Here is a 19282-nt window from a genome sequence, read left to right on the forward strand (position 1 = left end):
TAAGTCGAGGACTTTCCCTGCCCGGGAGTGCCACACATGCGTGGTGCCGCCCCCTGCGCCGGCCGAGGCGTAGCTGGCAAGCGGCAGAGACGGAGCAGGCCGACCACCGGCTGGGCCACCAGCTGGCCCAGCCCAAGGGAGGTAAGGCACCTGCCGGAAAAGAGAAAAAAAATGGCGGACAGCCTTGCTTGGCAACCCCCATGAAATGGTCGATCGACCCCAAATGGGGTCGCAACCCATAGGTTGAGAACCGCTGCTTTATAGGATTGTGGTATGGATAATATGTGTGAGAGAGAAGCAGTATTTATGATGTGAACTTCTGGAAGAGAGATGGGATATCAATGTATAGGTAGTCCTTGATTTTTAACCACAACTGGGAGCATAATTTCTATTACTAAATGGATGCAGTTGTTGAGTCATGCCTATATTATGACATTTTTTGATGAGTTGTTAAGTGAATCATGATGACCGTTAAGGGAATCACATGGTTGTTAAGAGAATCTGCAAGGGACTTTGCTTGTCAGGCGCCATTCTGGGAGGTCATAAATGGTGATCATGTAACTTCAGAATGCTATGATCATTATAAATACATGTTTTCCAAGTGCCCTAATTTTGATCATGTGATGGGACTGCAATAATAAATGAGGGTATGGGTCATGTCACTTTTTTCAGTGTCATTACTTCACATAGTTGTTAAATAAATGGTTATAAGTTGAAGCCTATCTGTTATTACATAAACAAGTTACTGCATTTTTGTTTCTTCATTTCAGAGAAACATAATGACATGGGTAGGCAAAAAAAGCAATCACAATAACAGCGATTTTCTTGCTGATTTGATCAGATCTGACCACCCTTTAACAGCTACTGATGGGACAAGTCTGCCCTGGCTCTGGAGGTCTATGGCAGAATTGGTCTCCTGATCTCTAAAGCTAAAGGAAGGGCCTTTACCTGCCTCTGGAGGGCTAGGTGGGACCAATCAATGCAACAGCATTGAAGTGACCACAATTGCAAAATTTCATTCTAACAGGATTTGTGGATCTCAGATTCTGGATGTGTTCTGTATGTTAGCCCATTTGAGTTAACTTGGTTTAAAAATTATTGGACTATGATATGCCCTTTCACACAGTTAAAATTTATATACACTAGAGTTTTAGTAGAGATAAATTACAATGGAGCCTGTCTATCACAGTTGTGAATGTAGCTTTTCTATTATTTAGTTTATAAATACTCTAGTTTTTGCACATAAAGAAATAATAATAATAATAATAATAATAATAATAATAATAATAATAGGTGGGCGTGGAATGCTACAAGTACATCAGATGGTTGAAGAAGAAAAAATGGCTTTGGAAGAATATCTGAAGAACAATGATGAAGATGCACTGAAATTAGTATATGAGGAAGGCTTACTGACTACTGGAGAGACCAAACTGGCGTACAAGAAAGACCAAATGAAGAATAGAATAGAGGCATGGGAAGACAAAGCACTACATGGCCAATACATTAAAAAAATAGCTGGGAAAGCAGATAATAATAAAACCTGGCAATGGCTAAGAGCAGGAATATTGAAGAAAGAGACCGAGGGACTAATTCTGGCTGCACAAGACCAAGCCTCAAGGACAAATGCATACAAAGTCAAAATTGAGAAGACAGCAAAAGACAGTAAGTGCCGCCTATGCAAAGAAGCTGAAGAAACAGTGGACCACTTGGTAAGCTGTTGCAAGAAGATTGCACAGACTGATTACAAGCAGCGGCATGACAAAGTAGCAACAATGGTGCATTGGAAGATCTGCAAAAAATATCATTTGCCTGTAAGCAAAAACTGGTGGGATCATAAAATAGAGAAAGTCATAGAAAATGATAAAATTAAACTGCTCTGGGACTTCAGAATTCAAACAGACAAGCACCTGCAACATAACACCCCAGACTTAACAATTGTCGATAAGAAAGACAAAAAAGTCTGGATAGTGGACGTGGCAGTGCCTGGAGATAGCAGAATAGAAGAGAAAGAACTGGAGAAGATAACAAAATACAAAGACCTACAAATAGAAATAGAAAGACTGTGGCAAAAGCAAGCAAGGGTAGTACCAATAGTAATAGGCTCCTTAAGTGCAATCCCAAAACAACTGGAGCACCACTTGAACACCATTGGCATTGACAAATTCGCTATTAGTCAATTGAAAAAGGCGGCCTTATTAGGAACTGCTTCCATCCTGCGACGATATCTGTAATACCATCAAACATCCACATCTGCCTATCCCAGGTCCTGGGTAAGGACTCGAAAGGTAGACAAAATGCCAAATCCAGTCTGAACATCTGGCTGACTGTGTGATGATCCATAATAATAATAATAATGAAGATGCCCCACAAAAATAACATTAAGAGTCTGGATGAGGAAGATTACTACAAATACTTGGGCATCCTCAAGCTGACAACATCAAGCACACTGAAGTCAAGAAAAAGATTAGAGGTGAATACATCAAGAGAGTGAAGAAGATCTTAAAGTCCAAACTCAATGGAGGAAATACCATAAAGGCAATCAACACCTGGGCAATCCCAGTCATTAGGTACACAGCTGGAATAGTGGACTGGACTCAAGCAGAACTAAAAGCAATGGATAGGAAGACCAGAAAAATAATGACAATGAATCATGCCCTTCATCCACGCAGTGACATTGATAGACTTTATCTACCAAGGCAAATAGGTGGGCGTGGAATGCTACAAGTACATCAGATGGTTGAAGAAGAAAAAATGGCTTTGGAAGAATATCTGAAGAACAATGATGAAGATGCACTGAAATTAGTATATCAGGAAGGCTTACTGACTACTGGAGAGACCAAACTGGCCTACAAGAAAGACCAAATGAAGAACAGAATAGAGGCATGGGAAGACAAAGCACTACATGGCCAATACATTAAAAAAATAGCTGGGAAAGCAGATAATAACAAGACCTGGCAATGGCTAAGAGCAGGAAAATTGAAGAAAGAGACCGAGGGACTAATTCTGGCTGCAAAGACCAAGCCTTAAGGACAAATGCATATAAAGTCAAAATTCAGACAGTGTGCCACCTATATGCTGAAGACTGTGGACCACTAAGTGGTAAAAGAAGCTGAAGAAACAGTGGACCACTGGTAAGCTGTTGCAAGAAGATTGCACAGACTGACTACAAGCAGCGGCATGACAAAGTAGCAACAATGGTGCATTGGAAGATCTGCAAAAAATATCATTTGCCTGTAAGCAAAAACTGGTGGGATCATAAAATAGAGAAAGTCATAGAAAATGATAAAATTAAACTGCTCTGGGACTTCAGAATTCAAACAGACAAGCACCTGCAACATAACACCCCAGACTTAACAATTGTCGATAAGAAAGACAAAAAAGTCTGGATAGTGGACGTGGCAGTGCCTGGAGACAGCAGAATAGAAGAGAAAGAACTGGAGAAGATAACAAAATACAAAGACCTACAAATAGAAATAGAAAGACTGTGGCAAAAGCAAGCAAGGGTAGTACCAATAGTATAGGCTCCTTGGGTGCAATCCCAAAACAACTGGAGCACCACTTGAACACCATTGGCATTGACAAATTCGCTATTAGTCAATTGCAAAAGGCGGCCTTACTAGGAACTGCTTCCATCCTGCGACGATATCTGTAATACCATCAAACATCCACATCTGCCTATCCCAGGTCCTGGGTAAGGACTCGATAGGTAGACAAAATGCCAAATCCAGTCTGAACATCTGGCTGACTGTGCGATGATCCATAATAATAATAAGTTGGAAGGGACCTTGGAGGTCATCTAGTCCAACCCCCTGCTCAGGCAGGAAACCCTATACCATTTCGGACAAATGGCTGTCCAGTCTCTTCTTAAAAACCTCCAGTGTTGGAGCATTCACTGCTTCTGGAGGCAGGTTGTTCCACTGGTTAATTGTTCTAAATGTCAGGAAGTTTCTCCTTAGTTCTAGGTTGCTTCTCTCCTTGCTTAGTTTCCACCCATTGCTTCTTGTCCTGCTTTCAGGTGCTTTGGAAAATAGCTTGACTCCCTCTTCTTTGTGGCAGCCCCTGAGATATTGGAACACTGCTATCATCTCCCACCTCGTCCTTCTCTTCATTAAACTAGACATACCTAATTCCAGCAACCGTTCCTTATATGTTTTAGCCTCCAGTCCCCTAATCATCTTTGTTGCTCTTCTCTGTATTCTTTCTAAAGTCTCAACATCTTTTTTACATCGCGGTGACCAAAACTGGATGTAGTATTCCAAGTGTGGCCTTACCAAGGCATTGTAAAGTGGTATTAACACTTCACGTGATCTTGATTCTATCCCTCTGTTAATGCAGCCTAGCACTGTGTTGACCTTTTTGGCAGCTGCCGTATACTGCTGGCTCATATTTAGGTGATTGTCCACTAGGACTCAGAGGTCCCTCTCACAGTTACTACTATTGAGCAAGGTACCCCCTATACTATACCTGTGCATTTGGTTTTTCTTGCCTAAATGTAGAACCTTGCTTTTTTCACCATTGAATTTCATTTTGTTAGATAGCACCCAGTGTTCAAGCTCTCCAGATCCTCCTGTATCGTAAGCCTGTCTTCTGGAGTGTTGGCTATTCCTGCCAGTTTGGTGTTGTCTGCAAATTTGATGAGTTTCCCATTTATCCCCTCGTCCAAATCCTTGATATAGATATTGAAGAGCACTGGGCCCAGAACAGAGCCCTGGGGCACCCAACTACACACTTCCCTCCATGTAGATATGGTTCCATTGAGGACCACACGCTGAGTACGGCCGGTCAGCCAGCTAGGGATCCATCTGGTGGTGGTGTTGCTTTTTATTTTGTCAAGTAGTAGGTTGTGATCTACTTTATCAAATGCCTTACTGAAGTCCAAGTAAATTATGTTCACAGCATTCCTCTGATCCGCTAATTTTGTCATTTGGTCAAAGAATGCAATAATGTTTGTCTGGCATGATCTATTTTTGACAAACCTATGTTGGCTTTTAGTAATGACTTTGTTTGCCTATAGGTGTTCGTTGATTCGTTGTTTGATTATCTTTTCCAGGATCTTCCCAGGTATTGAGGTCAGGCTGATAGGTCTGTAATTTCCTGGGTCCATTTTTTTTCCTTTTTGAAGATGGGAACTACATCAGCTCTTTTCCAGTCTTCTGGTAGTTTCCCAGTGCTCCAGGATCTTTGAAAGTGGTCCTGGAGATCACATCTGCCAGTTCCTTCAGAACCTTGGGGTGTAGTCCATCTGGTCCTGGTGATTTGAACTCATCTAGGGTGGAGAGGTGCTCACTTACTGTTTTCTTGCTTATTTTAACTTATGTTTCTAATCTGTTTTTATGGTACTGTTTTTGATAAGTTGGACTGTTTCTTCCCTTTGTGTTAATATAGATGCAAAAACAAGTTGAATAGTTCTGCTTTCTCCCTGTTGTTTGTCAACTTCTTGCCACTTTCTCCCACTAATGGACCAATCATTTCCTTAACTTTTTTCTTGGTCTTAGTTCATTTTGAGCCTTAGCTTTCCTCACTTCATCTTTGCAGGCTCGGGCTATTTGCTGATATTCTGCCTTAGTTATGTGCCCCTCTTTCCACTTTTTATACTTGTCCTTTTTGTCTTTCAATTTATCAGCGAGTTCTTTATACAGCCATGCTGGTTTCTTTTGAGAGCTGTTATTTTTCTTCTTCGTTGGTATTGTGCTAGACTGGGCTTTTATAATCTCACTTTTCAAAATTTCCTAAGCTTCTGGAGTTGTTTTCCCCTTGAGGATTTTCATCCATGGAATCCTTCCCAAGCTCTCTATGAGATTGTTGAAATTAGCTCTCTTAAAGTTTGACTGTGTTCTATTGCTTGGGCTTGCATAATGTTGAATTCCAATATTGCATGGTCACTCGCCCCCAAGGTTCCTGTGGTTTCAACACCTTCTATCATTTCATCTCTGTTAGTGAGAATTAGGTCTAATATGGCTGATCCCCTAGTTCCCCTCTCTACTTTTTGGGAGACAAAGTTGTCTGCTAGGTTTGTCAAGAATATGTTTGATCTTCCACTTGGTGCAGAGTTTGTCTCCCAGTTGATGTCAGGTAATTAAAGTCCCCCATTACTATTGTGACGTGATTCCTACATACCTTAGTTAATTGACTAGCAAAAAGTTCATCCATTACCTCTGTTTGGTTGGGTGGCCTATAGTATACACCTATGGCAATGTCATTCCCCCCCTTTTATATTGACCCAAATGCATTCAAGACAGTTTTCATTATTGTTGTGCTCTATTTCTGTAGAATGATTATTATTTGTCAAGCTTACATATTCCTGGGCAGCTAATCCCAAACTGGAAAAAAAAATCTGGGTTATTTATGATATGCTTATTTGCCCCACTGTGCAACAATCAAATATATTTAGTGTCTTTGCTATTTGCCTTCCCCACAGAAATCTGTGTATCTTGCTTTTTCTGTTGTCATGCTGTCTCTCTCCTGTTTGTTTCTTATAATCATCTTACTGGGCAATTTTCTCAATACATTGAGTGGATCCACATGCAAAGCAGCAGTTTCACTACACAGACTTTATCTCTCATCTTGTTATCTCTCTTGAATGTGGCTCCTTTCTGACTGAGTTGTAAATTACTATCATTTCTCTTATGTGCAATGTTTCTCTCAATTTTTTTCTGTTCTTGCTCCAAAAGCATCCCAGTTACATAATTTATAGTTAAATCAAACTCATCCATGGACTCACTGCTTGTTACTAGCATATCCCAAGTATCATCAAGGGAACTAAGCACAACATACACTTTGTGTGCTTCTGAAAACAGAACTATAACTGTGTGTTCTGGCTCATTGTACAACTCCACTTCTACTAAATTTAAATATCTCAACAATAAGTTACAAGAAATTAATTGGGGCTCCATGAAGCTTCCCATTTTATACTGTTTGAGGATGAATTCTGGCTTTTGAAATAAAGTCCACACCTTTTAATTTGCTATGGTTGAAAAACACTGATAAAAATAAACAGTATTATGGACTTAAGTTGGCCCTGGCATTTGCCTGCCTCAGTTGATTTTGGTAACATTTTTTCTTTTTATAATGGGAGTGAGAACAATAGTTGCAGAATTTCCTGCCTAGAGGGCCAATATAGCATGGGTAGCCTTGAGGATTCTGGATCTTGAGTATGTGTGGTGCTGATGGTAATACTTGTGGGAAGTGCAGCTTCAACCGATCTTATCAATCCCAGATTACCTTTCAGGAGATCTGCAAGGAAGTTCTCTCCCATGATGACCACCATGATTTGTTCATGTTTGCATTTCTACCTTTGCCAGAGACCTCAAAGCAGCATAGAAAACAGCTCATTTAACCCTCACAATAACCCTGTGAGGTTAGGAAGGACTTGCCCAAGGCTGCACAGTAATCCCCAAGGCAGATATCTATAGGCAGATGAATGACTTGGAACCAGCTGACGCTTGTCCTGATGTCTTAAAATCCATTACCCCACTTATCTGACATAGGCAATGTCTCCACCACCACTCATACGTAGGAAATTGCTGCTAGCAACCTTTCTGCAAACCTTCACAGGTGTATTGTTTTTCCTTGGGAGAAATTGCCAAGCAGCCAAGGCCAACTGACCTCAGTTCATAAACCCTGCTGGCTTGGCTTAGCTCTGATGGCAGAGTTTTAAAACTGTTATGGTACCCACAGAAGAACCAATACTATAGCTGGAAATGCAAAATTATGTCTATGAAAATGGGAGGAAATTGTATCCATAGCTTAGTTGTCATGTTGCTCAGAAATACTTAAGTAATTAATCATAATGGGGACCAGAACAGACCTTGAGAATGAGCCCTGTCAGGAATTGGAGGCCATGTGGCTGCCAAAAAATTAGATACAGTTGGATTTGGCAATCAAGTCCTTTTTTCCCTAGGTCTCACAATTAACTGACCAGCTCTGGGCATTTGTCGAAGCAAGATTGACATTTTACTTCCTTAGCAAGTGTTTACCTGGATCTCAGCTGGGAAACTCTGAATTTAAGCCAATTCTCACACTGAAGAATGGTTGATAGTTAAAAAGAAAGAGAAAAAGCTTCTTCCGTTACTATTGTTTTTCTCTTTGAATCTAAGGTGACCCTCATATACTGAGGAATAGTGTGGTGACTCAGCGCTTAAGATGCTGTGCTTATTGGCTGGAAAGCCAGAAGCCAGGATGAGCTCTCATCTTCACCCTAGTTCCTACCAACCTAGAAGTTTGAAAGAATGCAAATACAAGTAGATAAATAGGTACCACTTCAGTGGGAAGGTAACAGTGCTCTGTGATGTCATGCTGACCACATGACTGAAGAAATGTCTTTGGACAGCGCTGGTCCAATGGCCTTGAAATGGAGATGAGCACTACCCTCTATAGTCAGTAATGACTAACAGAATAAAATCTGCAGGGACTCCTTTACCTTTACCTCATATACTTATGTGGAGGTAATGCCAAAAATATTGTGTGAAATTTGAGTCTGGTGTGTGTATGCGAATCTGGAATCTCCTACTGGGGGAAAGGGCGCAGAATTTTCCACAATGCTTTAAGTCAGCTTTTCCCAATCTGGTGTTCCTCAGTTCCTCTGCAGCTCTCAGCTAGCCTTGATTCTAGTCCCCCCTGGGTCCTTGAAGCTCAGTTTGACATCAAGGACACCATATTCAGCAATCCAGGTGGAAAGCGACCAAGGCAGAAAGAGATTTTTCACCTAGCAACATCTCATGTAATCCAGAGTGGCAGCCTTGGAGAAGACGCAAAAAGCCATGGTTAATGGAAAATACTGCATGGCTCTATCTGATGCTATTGCCAGAAAGAGTTTAGGACAAGGCAACCCCACCATGGGAGGGGGAGCAGCAAACTCTGGGTCACATCCAAGTTCTTCAGAAAATAATTTGTGGCTCTTAGAACCTTTTTCCTGTGTACTGTAGGCAGATATGAATTTTCTTTTTCTTCACATTGGGAAGGGATTTAAAGGGCAAAATGATGCTTTAATTACCAAATTCAAAAAAACAGACTACCTTGTTCCTTTCAGTGATGTCTGATCACTGATCATGGACTCAAACCAGGGCTCAAAGTGCAGTCTATAAGCAAAAGGAATTAAAAGTCATGATGATTTAATTCACCAAACTCAGTAAAAATGGCCTGCTGTGTCTAATTTCCTCATTTCTTCCCTAGAACATGGACTCACCAATCTAAGCATTTAGTACATCATGAGTAGATGGAGTCATGATGAAATGTCCAAATAATAATAATATTTCATTAGTGGAAATACCTTTCCCTCACCAGCATGAGCAATTTATTCTTATTCCTTTACCTAGCATGGTCATTCAAAGAACAGAATACAAAATTTCCACCAACAAAATATTATTATTATTTGGACATTTCATCTTTCCATAACAAAGAATTCAGGTTTCCCAGGGCATTCCTCACTCTAAGACCTACCTCATGCTTGAAACTCATTTATTCTTGTTATTACAACATATTTTTTGATCCTCATATTCTAACCATCTTGATCCCAATTCCTGCTCATAAAATTTGAGTTCTGTCCTAGTCTTCACAGCATCAAATGAACTTGCCAGATACAGATCCTGGCTAGAAGACCATTGTGATCTGACTGTAAATCATTACTAGCTATCAGCAAAAAAACACAGAAAACTCTCCCCCCCCCCCCCCAGTTGGTGATCATCAGGATTTTTGCAGCTCAGTTCTGGTAGCCCTACTGTAATATAGTACCCAGCTTACTGCCCACAGAAGACTGGGAAGCTTAATTTTTTCTCCATTCATGTTTATGAATGAGCTTGGCTCAGTCTCTTTCAGCTATACCCACTTCACAGTGTTGCTGCAAAGATGGAAAAGTAACTAGGATGGAGGTGGAAAGTGCAGCAGGCTGTGCAACTTTCAGATTAAATGAAGATACATCAATAAATAGACTTGAAACACTGATTGAAGTGAAATTGGTTAAGTGTTGGCTCCTTAATCTAGGAGCCAATATTTAATGAATATTGAGGGAACTGTGATTATGCTGTTAAAATCCTTTGTTGTTGCATCTTGGTTATTAATTAGATTTTTGCCCTTGAATCTTTTTTATCAGCTGTATGATGGGAGGGGGGAAGCCCTATAAAAAAGCAAAGGAGAGGCAGGTACACTACAATTGGAGGACAACCCTGGAGACGCTATGAAGCTGATGCAGGTATGTACAAATGAGGAGGCAGATAGTTGAGTCAGTGATCTTTCTTGCACATTAACATGATCTACTGAGGTTGCAGATCAAGAGATGTTGCTTTAGCGTAATAGGAAATTGCAAAAAGCTTAACTGTTCGCTAATAGAAGCTTCCCAGTGGTTAGAGACTACCTACATGAAGAATTGGTGGGCTCGCTTTGAACAGAGTCTAGGCAACCCATTGTTAAGGATACTATAAATATAAAAGCTTTCACTAACAGAGTGAAGTTGAACAATTCTTTCCAGCTCTCACATCCAACAAATCTATATTTGCTTTCTCCAACTGTTTGCCCTCTGGATGAGCTGGATGCATCTAAAGTAGCCATACAGGCTAGGAATTCTGGAAGTTGTGATGAACACAAAACAGTGGGGAAAGGTTGCTCTACATGTTTTGGTCAAAAGAAATATTCTGTGGTGCTTTTGCTTCACTAGGCACTACTGAGCAAGCATGGACCAGTTATATGAATTCTTTTGAAGAAATACCTGCTTGAGACAATTGACAAAACAGATCTTTTTCAAAGATTTCAGTATCTTATATACCCAGAAAAAATTATATTTTATGTTAACTATTTAGATTCATGTATATTAATTCAGTTATGTGATATTGAAAATCAAATAATAGATAACAGATGGACAAGTTCAGGAAGGGCACCAAATCCTTCCATAAATAGTAGGCTGCAGCTACTCTGTTCCCCCCCCCCCTCTTCTCTTAGTATAAGTATAGAAATACAATCCTGGCACCTTTGTTCATTTATTAAATATTTTTTGTAGTATTTTTTAAAAAATCAGCTTAACGTCCAAATGTTTTTTAGGCATATCAGTGAGTTTGTGGTCAAAAAGGCAGAGGTTTGGGCAATGGGCAGTGATCTGGAATCTGGAAAAAATTTAGTATGAATAGTCACACTATTTGCATATCTAAATTAGATGCCTAATTTAGGAGTCGCTATGAATGAACTTTTGTGTGAAAAGCTTGTAGTCTGTGCAGTTCAATATTTGTGCTAACAACAAGCTTTGGGTTTTAGAATGTGCTCAAAGGTGTTGTCTTTTATTTATGTTTGTCTCTTATGACCATGACTTTTAAACAATAATAAAGCAGACCCAGCAGACAGAAGACTACCTACTGAAGCTATAATAATAGTTTATTAAATGTGCATGCTGCCCAACAACATCAGTCCCATTTGCACAACATCCCTTAGAGCTTATGCTATAGGTTTATGTTCTGAAACGGATGCCAAAGCTATGAAATCTTTCTCATTTCTTCCCTCTTTTACATTCAGGCAAAGAATCCATTGCTAGCAACATTCTTGTTCCTGGCTGCCATTCACGAAAATGGCTTGGCCAGCAGTAACCAAGGTTGCCGCCTTGTCAATGCTACCATTGCAGCTGAGAAGGATGACTGCCCTGTCTGCATGGCCATCACCACTTCCATCTGTAGTGGTTACTGTAAGACCAAGGTGGGTATACGAAGGAAGAGTGTTAGGACAACATTCCTTGTCCCAAGCTAGCAGAGATGGCCATGATGCCTGGTGTGCGCTAATATACCTGGAAGGCACCTAGATGAGAAAGCTAGCCTCTATCCTAGCACCCTTTTAAAATTCAAGACAATGCAATGACTTGAAGAAACCTGCATTCAGTCATAGCTATAAAACGTTTCCCTAAGTGGGGCTGCTACTGTTTGTTTCTTGCACTCAGAGGCATAATGGACAGATAAGGTAAAGCTGCAGGAAAGGGAATTTGGCCTTGGTTTCCAGTCAACAGTTTTTCCCCTTGATGACTTTTGAAGATAATTCTAAAATCTTGTAGATGTAGATTATGCTTATTGGAACTGTTTGTGGTTAATTTGACAAAATGTCTTGCTGGGGATGCTCTGAGAATTGTCTGCAATTGATGGGCTGATGAATCCTGCATTAAGTGTTATCTAAGCATTAGCCCAGAAAGGCGATTGGGAGGAGCCATTTGGGGCCTTAACATTAAGGCTGAAAGGGTATTGTAACCTTCATAAAATAGGGCCAATTATTTGACTCAAGGAGTTACTACTCTTCTACTTGGCTACCGTACTACTGGGGAAAAAGCTACACATGGCCCCTGAATTATGCATTTCCTGTTAAATATTACAGCCTAGCAGGCTTTGCTTTCCATCCTGGAAGAACAGGCAACCTCTTCCTATCAGAGGCTTTGTGCATCCTTAGTTTCCCAGATAGAAGATACCACTTGGAGAGTATTAGTTCTTCATTATTTGCCTTTAGCTGACCACTTTGCTGCCCAGTTTGCCATTTTATCTTCCTACTACTCACTACAAAGGCAGTTAATGTCCCAACCAATTCCTCAGCTTTGATAGCATTGAGAAGGGATCTCTGGAAGTTGCTAGTAGCAGCATGTCTGGAGCAGGTAAGAGAATGGGCAGGTAAGAGAAATTAGGTCAACACTAGACAGAAGGATGGTACCTGTGACATTTTCTGGATGCAGCTCGATGAAAGAGTAAGAAAGCCTGTCATGTCTAGCCACTCTCTCTTTTACAGGAAATGCTGTGGAAGCCTCTCTTCTCCTCTTTCAACCAAAAGGTCTGCATTTACAAAGAAGTACAATATGAGACTGCACTTCTGCAAGGCTGTCCCCCAGATGTTGATCCATCCTTCACCTATCCTGTAGCTCTCAGCTGTCATTGTAACCTGTGCAACATGGATTCCAGTGACTGTACTGTTCAGGGCACTGGGCCTGACTCCTGTATCAACCAAAATCGTCACGCCTAATAAAAAAAGGGTGACTAATAAATGCCATGCTAGGTCAACAACAGTGCATATACTTGTAGAGATGTTTTATTGAATGGAACTCTGACATCCTGCATTCCAGTCCGTTCATGCTCACTCTATTTCCTTTTCAGTCTTCTAACAAGACCATATATTACAGGAACCCACCCTGATTATAATCTTATCCCATCTTTGCTTCTGAGAACAGTGTAAACTCTAAATTAATTGTAGCATCCTGGTCTTAGATTTATATTTCTGCTCTAAAAAAGCCTGTGTTTTAGAAAGCAAAGTCAAACAGTTATGCATTTGGAAACCTAATTTGATTACAATGTATACAGCTGCTACAATTCAGACAGCGGTAAACCAGAAGGGTTGCTCTGGGAAATATAAGGAAGGAAGCAGTGAGATATTTGAATTAGGGTTCAAGCTTTTGAACTCCCAATTGTTGAGGAGAATGGGAGATGAAGGCCAACACATCTCAAATGTGAGAGGTTGAGGAAAAGAACCCTCTCATACTTTTTTTTCCTTTGTCCACCTATTAAAATAGCTCCTTCTCCTTGGAAAGATTTTAGATCATTAAATTATACGCTCTTTTGAGATATCTGGGATCTTGGGCCAGAACTTCACAACATACCTCACAATAGGATCGCTTTTACTTTCCCTTTCCTTTCATTCAATTATCTCTTCATACCAAAGTGAAAACCCACTGGGGAACTTGAAAGGCTGGACTGAACTTTTAGTGTGCAATAAAGCACAGTAGAAATGGGAGATATTCCTAAAACTGCAGTGGATGGAGTGAGAAACAGAATTAATTTAAGGAAAGACCAACTTGAATGAAAGTGTATAATATTTCTTAACAGAGAGGAACAAAAAAAAAATTACAAATGAGAAAGAAAAAATATTCCCCGGAAAGGAAGCATCTTCCCAGTTTACAGAGATGATTTCAGCACTGGGTAACAGCGAAGAAGTATCCTCCTCTGTCCTCAGATGAGGTCCCTGAGGATGTCATCCTCCATGATGCTGGGAGCAGGAACCTGCTGCAGGCCTGGTTGAGAAACAGGCCCCCGGGGACCAGCATTCATTAGCATTTGACCTGGGAGAGAAGGGACAACACCAAGAGGCTTTAGAACAATGGTGGAGAATCTCTGATTACAGGATTAGCTGTAGTGTTCTGTTTAATTTTATATCCACTGGGGCGTTTTGAACAAATGCTTAACCCAGAAGGGAAACCTAATCTAAGATTTGTGCCTTCATTTCTCTTTCATCCCCAGGAATAGCTAAGATATTGTTTCCATTTAAGATTGCGAGAACATTGGAAAACAGCATCACCAGAGCTCTTACCTCACTATAATTACTGTATTTCACATCTGTTGCCCATGTTCTACAGATAATAACCTGCTCAATTAGGTAATGACATACAGTACGTTCCTCTCAAACCTATCTCTTCCACCTCTGCAAATTAATGTGCCTTGATGAAAGAATTAGCTCCTTTCTCCAAAAGCAAGAATCTTACCCCAACTCTCAGATGCAGCTGTTTCTGGAGTGGCAGAAGCACACCGTACCTTGCAATTGGGGCCGTGGTGCCATCTGGGCTGGCCATTGCTGCCCAGGAGCTTGGTGCATGAGAGGCTGTCCAGGAAGCTGGAGCTGTTGCTGTCCAGGAGGCTGATGCCCAAGAGTCTGTCCCATGGGCTGGTGTGGTAACATTCCTGAAGACCCTTGTTGTAGATGGTGAAGGGGCTGCTGGGATTGAGGAACTCCGGCTTGGGGCTGTATATGAAAGAGAGGAGGAAGCATATAATTCTTTTCTAGCTATTACAAGTGCAGAGGAAAGCGGCAAAGCTAAGCTAAGCAATGCAGCCACTTCTCTTTGCTCTTAGAAGCAAAGGAGCTGCGGCACTGAACTGCTCTAACATTTCAGCAAACATCTTCAGTTTTAAAAAATGGAAAAGCATTGGGAAGACCTTGTGGAGAGGAATTGACAATACGCACCGGTTGTTGACTCAGAAGAAGGCTTCGGAGCTGAGGGTTGGCTCCTGGGTTTTGAGGCCGAAGCATGGTCCCTCCTTGGGTGGCCTGTGGCCCAGCCTGGGGGGGACCTTGTGCTTGTGGAGGTTGGTTGGTGGGTGGGGCAGTTGACTGAGGCTGCTGCACCCGGAGCTGCAACTGTGAAAAAGAGGAAATATTTTGTCACTTGCAAAAATGTAAACAGCAATTGATATGAGGGTAAAGGTTCATTCTCCGAGTTTGTGGGTTGGTTTCTGAATGTTTTGTTACCAGGCTAGATAACATCTTCAGCAGAGTTTAGGGCAGTGATGGCGAACACTTTAGAGACTGAGTGCCCCAAAACAGGTCCCACCCCCACCCTGGCCACTCCCCCCTCACCCAGATCTCGCTCCACCTGCCCGCAAGGACACCCACCGCCTCCACAGCCTGCCAGATTGCCCAGGCGGCCCAGCGCCATGGCAGCCATGCCCTCTGCCTGCGCCCCACAGAATCAACTGTGTGCGATGAGGCACAAGGGTGGAGTCTTGTCCCCGCTGCCTGGCTGCCATGTTCTTGGCTGCGCTGCTCCACGTGGGCTGTGCTCGGGGGCGACTCTCCTCCGGGGGGGCTGCTGGTGCAACGGCACACGTGCCCACAGAAAGGGCTCTGAGTGCCGCCTCTAGCATGCGTGCCATAGGTTCGCCACCACTGGTTTAGGGGATGTCAATGTCAGTGTTCTTCTATTTATAAGGGCTTCAGATATGTGTGTGTCAAGTGAGGGTCTACAATGGATCTTGTGATGGGTCAGGTGTGAATCATCAGTGAGTCTTGTGATGGGTCCTGTGATGGGAAGGTTACATCAGGTCAGGGTCATTGGGAGGTGAAATGCTGGTGGGAGGGGGGTCTTGTGTGGATTTGTTGAGGGTTGGTGCTGTCTCTGGTTAGCTGTGTGATTGATTTGGAGTCTGAGGGGTTCGTAGGCTGGTTGTAGTCAATGTGTCTGTTGATGGAATTGCTCATGAAGTGCCAGGCTTCGATAAACTCACAAGCGTGGTGGGTGGTAGCATGGCTGATGATTTTTGAGTTGCTCCAATCAAACTGGTGCTGTTTGGTATCAGTGTGGGTAGAGATTAAGGATTTAGGAGTGTGGCATTTGACTGCTAGTCGATGTTTGTGGATCCTGGCTTTTAATTAATGTGATGTTTGTCTCACATAGAATTGGTTGCAATGGTTACAGTTGATTTTGTAGTTGACACTGTTTCTTTCATTCTTCTATTACTTGTCTTTGATTCTGGATAATTCCTGGCAGAGTGTGGTTGTGGGCTATTGCTATACCTAGTGGTTGGAGAATTCTGGCTATCATTTCTGATACCCTTTTATGTATGGCATGGTTAGTTTTTGTATGGTGGTTGGCTGTGTCCTGTCTTATGGTTTGGATGCTGTATGTCAGAATATGAAATTTTCCGGATAGCTGTTACAGAGAAAGATGTCAAGCAGATGTTTTTCTTCCACTTTTGGTGTTGTGGTGCTGCAGTGTGTTCTGGCCCTTCTGAACAGAGTCTGGACACAGCTTCTTTTGTGTGCAGTGGGGGTGGTTACTTGCAAAGCTGAGGATTTGGTCCGTGTGCATGGATTTGCGGTAGACATAGGTTTCCAGTTCTCCACTGACTAGTCTCCTTATGTCGATGTCAAAAGAATGGGAGTCTGTTGTCTGTTTCCTCTTCATGTGTGAATTTGATCCCAGGGAATATGTTATTGAGTAGATGGTGTGTTTCTTCAATTTGGGAATGTTTGATGACGACAAAGCGTGTCCAGAATTTTAGTTAGATGGTGGGTAGAGCTATAAATGACAACTAGAATTCTCCAACCGCTAGGAATAGCAATACTCACAAATGGGATGGGATGGTAGGCTATGTTCAAGATCCCGAGGTCTTAGCATGTGTACCACTCAGTTATGAAATGAGACTGTTGAATTAACCCAGAAATAAAGTTGCTTAGCCTCCATCCTCTTTCCAAGTTTAAAGCACCATGCTATAGGGTCAAATAAGTGGAGTTGCATGAAAATAATGATTCCAGGATGGGACGAATCGACTTCGAAAAAATACACCAGCTCCTACCTCCATAAGGGACTCACCAAACCCTGCTGCCGTTCTTCCATGATCCCCACCTGAGGCATACCGGGGCTCACCTGTTGCCCACCCATCTGTAAAATGATAAAAGGAGAGCCAAATCCAACAAGGAGTGGCCAGTGAGGCAAGGAGACGGGCAATGCACTTCTAAGTCCAGACATGCTGCCAAGAGATAGATAGCTCTCTTCTCCTTGTATGGCTGCTGCCCAAAACAGTGAGGGCAACATTTGCTCTGCCTAATGTCTTACCTGCTGTTGGACTCCTGGAGTTACTGGCAAAGTGCCAGGCTGCTTTGCCAGGAAGGGCTGTGTGTTGGGTGTGGACCCCATGGGTTGAGAATTCCCCATCTGCTATAGAGAGGAAGAAAAAATAAATTACAGCCTTCCGGAGTTAATTGTAGACCTATGACACTACTTAGTATTACACAATGCAAGTGTTAAATGTTTATGGAGTGAAAAATATTTTGAATGTACTTCTACGCAGAAGCACAAATACATTTTGTACACATAGGAAAATGTTGGTTCAGGAATTAAAGCTAAGGGTGCAATATGCTTAGAAATAGCATGGTTAGTTTATTATCAAGCAAAAAATACTGTAAGAAATGTATTAAATGAGACTTAGAACTATTTACAATACAATCTGAGGTAATTTTTCAATACACTCAAAAGTAATTTTTCAGTTATAAAATTTCCATCCTGGTTTTTTCATCATAACATACAATTCCAAGGCAGGAATTTGATAAAGAATGGCTGAATATCAATAGGCATTATCTACCAGTTTACTTACTAATTAAACACAAAATATGCTAATTAGAAGTACAGGGACGCCTATAATTTTGGAGACAAGGTGGCATTCCTCTTAAGGAACATAATATACCTGAGGTAGCTCTAGAATTCAACAGATTCAGTCTGCTGAAAAGCTTGAACATATAGCTGCTGGGGAAAAAACAAGACCAAGAGGATCAACTACTGACCTTTTGCTGCTGAACTTGTTTATGGTTAGTAATGACTTGGCGTATCCCGTTGACGAAACCACTCTGGTCATAAGGAATGAGCCCCATGAAGATTTTCTTCTTGGAGGAGTAGAGCAGCATCAGCACTCGCACCTCACAAGGTGTTGTGTGCGGGAAGTGGACACAGCCAGCCTGCTCATGTGACAAGAAAAGTACATCTGCTAAAGGGGGGGGGGGTTTCAGAGAAATGTTTTTCTAAGGTGAAATCTTTTGCCACCTTATTATTTGTATTTGTATGCTATACTGCTATTCTCTCAGAGATCACAGAATCAGTATCAGAAAAAAATATAAAAGTCAAGAAGAAATTAAAAAAAAAAAAAACTACAGTGGCCCAAATCAAACGCATCAGGAAAAACTGAAGAACACAGATAAATAGGTATACCTAATGTAATTTATGAAATTGAGTTTCTAATGCATCTCCAAAATCAGGATCTTGAGAGAATACGAAGCCGCACTAATACATTAATAAGATCATGATTTACTAGCTACAATTCTAGGATTTATACCATCCAAGGCAAGTGAACTCAATTTGAGATTTATAACATCCCAGATAAGTAACGCTACCAACAAGCTAAGACATTTTCCACTAAAATCACTTTTTATGGCTACCATAAAAAGAGTCAGTAATACTGCATCAGAAATTTTATGTACTGGAGTACCAGTATATACATTTTATATGTATCTTGATACTTTGATTATTGTATCGGTTTACTCATCAAGCAGCTTTCCAAAAGAAAGAAAACAGACTGCCTTAACTTGTCCATCATGACCAACCCTCAACTAGAAGCTTCTACTTCTTCAACTTAGTTGAATCTCTTTGACCATGCCCACATCCTAGCAATTGTAGAGTCTTACAAATCCATTGCCCATGATGCGATAAAGTCCCTTGAGGGATTCCAAGTCCTTATTGGTGAAATGGAACTGCACCATGCGAGAATTGCGGAACAGGTGACCCAGAGTTGTCTGTGAAGAAGGAATGGATTAATTCAGGTGGAACCAAATCTTTGTATACTCCAAGCTATGCCAATTTGTCAATAATTTCAATTAAGACAAATTTCTGGGAAATCCAGTGATGCTAAAAGCAAAGCTGAAGGATAAAAACTATTCTATAATACTAATTTTATAGATTTAAAAATAATAAGTTATATATAATAATACAAGAGATTTCAAAATAGCCATGGAAGAAGTTTCA

At 41.3% G+C, this 19282-nt stretch overlaps 2 protein-coding genes across 6 annotated transcripts in view; one reads left to right on the plus strand and one right to left on the minus strand.

Moving 5' to 3' along the window:
- Positions 1–10171: 10171 nt before the first annotated feature.
- On the plus strand, positions 10172–13841 carry LOC120317915 (lutropin subunit beta-like). Its single transcript, XM_039364964.1, has 3 exons — positions 10172–10186; positions 11446–11670; positions 12736–13841. The coding sequence occupies exons 1-3, from the start codon at positions 10172–10174 to the stop codon at positions 12964–12966; spliced, it is 471 nt and encodes a 156-aa protein (XP_039220898.1). The 3' UTR covers positions 12967–13841.
- The window catches only part of MED25 (mediator complex subunit 25), a 28148-nt gene continuing 21882 nt past the window's right edge, over positions 13017–19282 (minus strand). For 2 of the 5 annotated variants that reach the window (XM_039364935.1, XM_039364936.1), the window contains exons 14-20: positions 18946–19053; positions 18052–18222; positions 17327–17428; positions 17084–17152; positions 14956–15129; positions 14526–14733; positions 13017–14056 (exon numbers count right to left, since the gene is read on the minus strand). In XM_039364935.1, the coding sequence (XP_039220869.1) occupies positions 13947–14056; positions 14526–14733; positions 14956–15129; positions 17084–17152; positions 17327–17428; positions 18052–18222; positions 18946–19053 (942 nt within the window). In that variant the 3' untranslated portion in view covers positions 13017–13946. The remainder of the gene's footprint in view (positions 14057–14525; positions 14734–14955; positions 15130–17083; positions 17153–17326; positions 17429–18051; positions 18223–18945; positions 19054–19282) is intronic. The other 3 variants (XM_039364937.1, XM_039364939.1, XM_039364938.1) reach the window with 3 other exon arrangements.

The sequence above is a fragment of the Crotalus tigris genome, unplaced genomic scaffold (assembly GCF_016545835.1).
Source record: "Crotalus tigris isolate CLP2741 ecotype Arizona unplaced genomic scaffold, ASM1654583v1 scf7180000019935.411523, whole genome shotgun sequence".
Lineage (NCBI taxonomy): Eukaryota > Metazoa > Chordata > Lepidosauria > Squamata > Viperidae > Crotalus > Crotalus tigris.